The 3,244-nt window shown below is 37.6% G+C and overlaps 1 protein-coding gene across 1 annotated transcript; it reads right to left on the minus strand.

The window, feature by feature from the left end:
- Positions 1–205: 205 nt before the first annotated feature.
- On the minus strand, positions 206–2,075 carry LOC106942407 (gastrula zinc finger protein XlCGF17.1-like). The gene has a single exon (XM_015025676.1). It carries the CDS (start codon positions 1,974–1,976, stop codon positions 1,086–1,088), a length of 891 nt encoding a protein of 296 aa, XP_014881162.1. The 5' UTR covers positions 1,977–2,075; the 3' UTR covers positions 206–1,085.
- Positions 2,076–3,244: the final 1,169 nt, after the last annotated feature.

Below are 3,244 nucleotides of genomic sequence, written 5' to 3' on the forward strand. Positions count from 1 at the left end.
GAACGTGTCGCAAAGGTCTGTGTAAATACACGCAAACATTTTTCCTGTCCTGAAAATTGTTTCAGCCATGCAAACTTTTGTATTGAACAATAAACTACAAAACACCAAAAACTTCCCCAAAATACATTGGAATCTATCTGACCCCATTCAGCTTGATTTAACCAAAGGAGCATCAAACCCAGTGTTCTTTTTTATTATTTTATTAACATTAAACAATTAAACTGAACCACAATCATCCTCATACAATAACATAACCCACTATTGAATACATCCAAATAAAAATTAAACGGATCGGAAAATCTCAGTACATTTCCACTGTTTTTGTCACATAAAGATGTAATTGCACATCAGTCTGTGCACCTAAGCCCATGAAATGCATATTAACTGCAGGGTACTATCATTATCACTGAAATAGAAAACAAAATCAGCGGGATCAGCAGATTAACTCCAACCAGATCAAGTTCAAATATTCTCAACATGGACAAGGTGTATAGACAATTGCACATGTACATAAATAACTGCAGAAAGGTGTGTGGAATGCTGCAAGCTTTGGCCCTGCATCGTTTAGCATAAGTCGGCTTTGAGTTCCGCTCTTAGTGCTTCCACTACATCTGTGTCACTTCCTTTACAACTAAGGTTTCTATACATGTTTTTCTACACTTACCTGATGGCTTTGAGCTAAACATTATTCACATTTATCTTTGAAACAGCTTTGAAGATTGTCAAAGAACATTTCTACTGTTTGTAGAAATGAAAACAGTTCTGGCTGAAACTCTTACAAACAACTAACTAACTTTTACAAATCAAATTAAAACTGTATTTTCATCAAGTAAAAACGGATTCAGTATAAATAAAAATAATTCCTGGGCTCCATGATGGACTGCACAGTGGTGCAGTTGGTAGCGCTGTTGCCTTGCAGCAAGAAGGTTCTGGGTTCGATTCCCAGCTTTCTGCATGGAGTTTCCCGTCCATTTCTAACTATGTCTAATTAAAATTAGTGAACATTTATTTTTTTAACATATTTTGGACAGAGAAAATTACCAAGACAAGTTTTAATCTTAGCAGTAAATCTGACAGTCAAATGACTACCTCTCACTTTTGTGTTTTTGATTCATGTGGCACTTCAGTTTACCAACATGATTAAAACTTTTTCCACAGATTTGGCACAATAGAGGTTTCTGACCTGTGTGGGTTTGCCTGTGAACATTCAAAGCGGCATTTCGTATGAAAGATTTTCCACAGGTTTCACAAGAAAAAGGCCTCTCACCTGTGTGAGTTTTTCTGTGAACATTCAAAGTGGCATTTCGTATGAAAGATTTTCCACAGGTTTCACAAGAAAAAGGCCTCTCACCTGTGTGAAGTTTTTTGTGGAGAGTTAAATGGTTCATGCGAGAAAATTTTTTTCCACACGTTTGGCATGAAAAAGGTCTCTCACCTGTGTGGGTTTGCCTGTGAATGTTCAAATCTGCACTCCGTGCGAAAGATTTTCCACACGTTTCACAAGGAAAAGGCCTCTCACCTGTGTGAATTACCTGGTGCATAGTTAAATGATGAATTCGTTTGAAACTTTTTCCACATGTTTTACATGAAAAAGGCCTCTCCCCTGTGTGAATTTTTTTGTGAACAATTAAAGTACTCATGTGAGTGAAATTTTTTCCACAAGTTTGGCATGAAAAAGGCCTCTCACCTGTATGAATTCTAATGTGAAAATTTAAATTACTAATGTGAGAAAATTTTTTTCCACATGTTTGACATGGAAAAGGCCTCTCACCAGTGTGGGTTCTGTAATGTACTTTCAGCTCACTCTGATATTTACAACATTTTCCACAAATATCACATTTGAAAGGTCTTTTCTTTGTGTCAGGATGAGACTGAGTCTCTGACACAGTGGAGCTGCTTCCTTCCTGATCTTTGCCCTCAACTACAGGAGAGATTTTAAATAAAATCTGCTCAGTTTGTGGAGTAGGAGTCTCCATCAAAGCCACAAACTGCTTCTGGACAAGCTGCTCTCCATCCTGACTGCCGTAGAGGTCATTCTGGTCCTGTGTAGTTAGTAAATAGTCTGGTTCCTGCTGTTCAAGTTTAAACAAAGAACAATCTGACTCCTCCTGTTCTTTGTTTATCAATGGCAATTCTGGGTCCTCCACTTCTTTAGTCCATTTAGTTTCTGGTTCCCCCCATTGTTCAGTTATTGTAGGTTCTGGTTCCTCCTCTTTTATAATCCGCCGATGTTCTGCTTCGACCTGGCCTTGACTAGATTTCCTTTCTTGGTTGCAGACCCGTGGGATGGCAAAGGCTTCCTCCTCAATGGAGACATGTGGCTTTTGGAGGTCTGATGCGAAGAAATGAAGAGATTATCAACTGCCAAATAATAATTCAGGAGCTAAATGCTTAGTTCATTAATTAATAATTATAATTATTAATAATAAACACTAATTTAATAACAAATAGTAATAATTACACAATAAATAAATAATAGTAATAATGATTACTAATATCAATTAATAATTATTATTGTTAATTAATAAGACTTAATAATTATTACCATTGTTAGGATCAAAATCTTTAGTCACAGGGCTTAAATGATCATCTGATTCTCAGAGACTGTTTGTGCTGCAACATTTTGGAGAGACAGCAGGCTCAAATCGTGGCACCTGCTGACATTTTGTTATGAGCTACAAAACCTATAAATCTTTACGACATCAGAGCTACACACAATGTACCTGTGCTGCAACATTTTTTCTTGAACTACAAAACTATCAATCTTTATAGCATCCGAGCTAGCAGCTAAAACAGTTCCTGTTCAGCAAATAGACATGAATATGTAGACGCCTCATGGAGTGCTGAGTCGTACGCAACAGTGTCCGCCATCTTCTATGTGGCAGCAGGGCAATGGGACCTCCTTAAGTCCTGTTTCAACGGTTTTACGAAACAAACTGGATTCATTGGCATTACCTTTCACAGGTAAGGATGAAAGATCAGAATTACTTGACTTTGCAGCCAGAAATTCGCTTCTAAACAACCGAGAAATATTTCCTTTGCATCTAAATTGACCCGAAGTAACCGCTGATTGTTAGCGTAGCAGCTAATGTTTTCATACTGTTTTCTAATGAGAGAGAGCTGATGAAAAACCGCTGTTAGACGAGAAGTTAATTAAAAAACAGGGAATTTTGTGAGGAAAGATCAGTCAGGATCAGAACTGGAGCTGCTGTTCTTCAGTCTGTTTCCCAGCTCAGCTTCACCA

This window comes from Poecilia latipinna, unplaced genomic scaffold (genome assembly GCF_001443285.1).
Source record: "Poecilia latipinna isolate Pla-1442-1.1 unplaced genomic scaffold, P_latipinna-1.0 Scaffold4253, whole genome shotgun sequence".
NCBI lineage: Eukaryota > Metazoa > Chordata > Actinopteri > Cyprinodontiformes > Poeciliidae > Poecilia > Poecilia latipinna.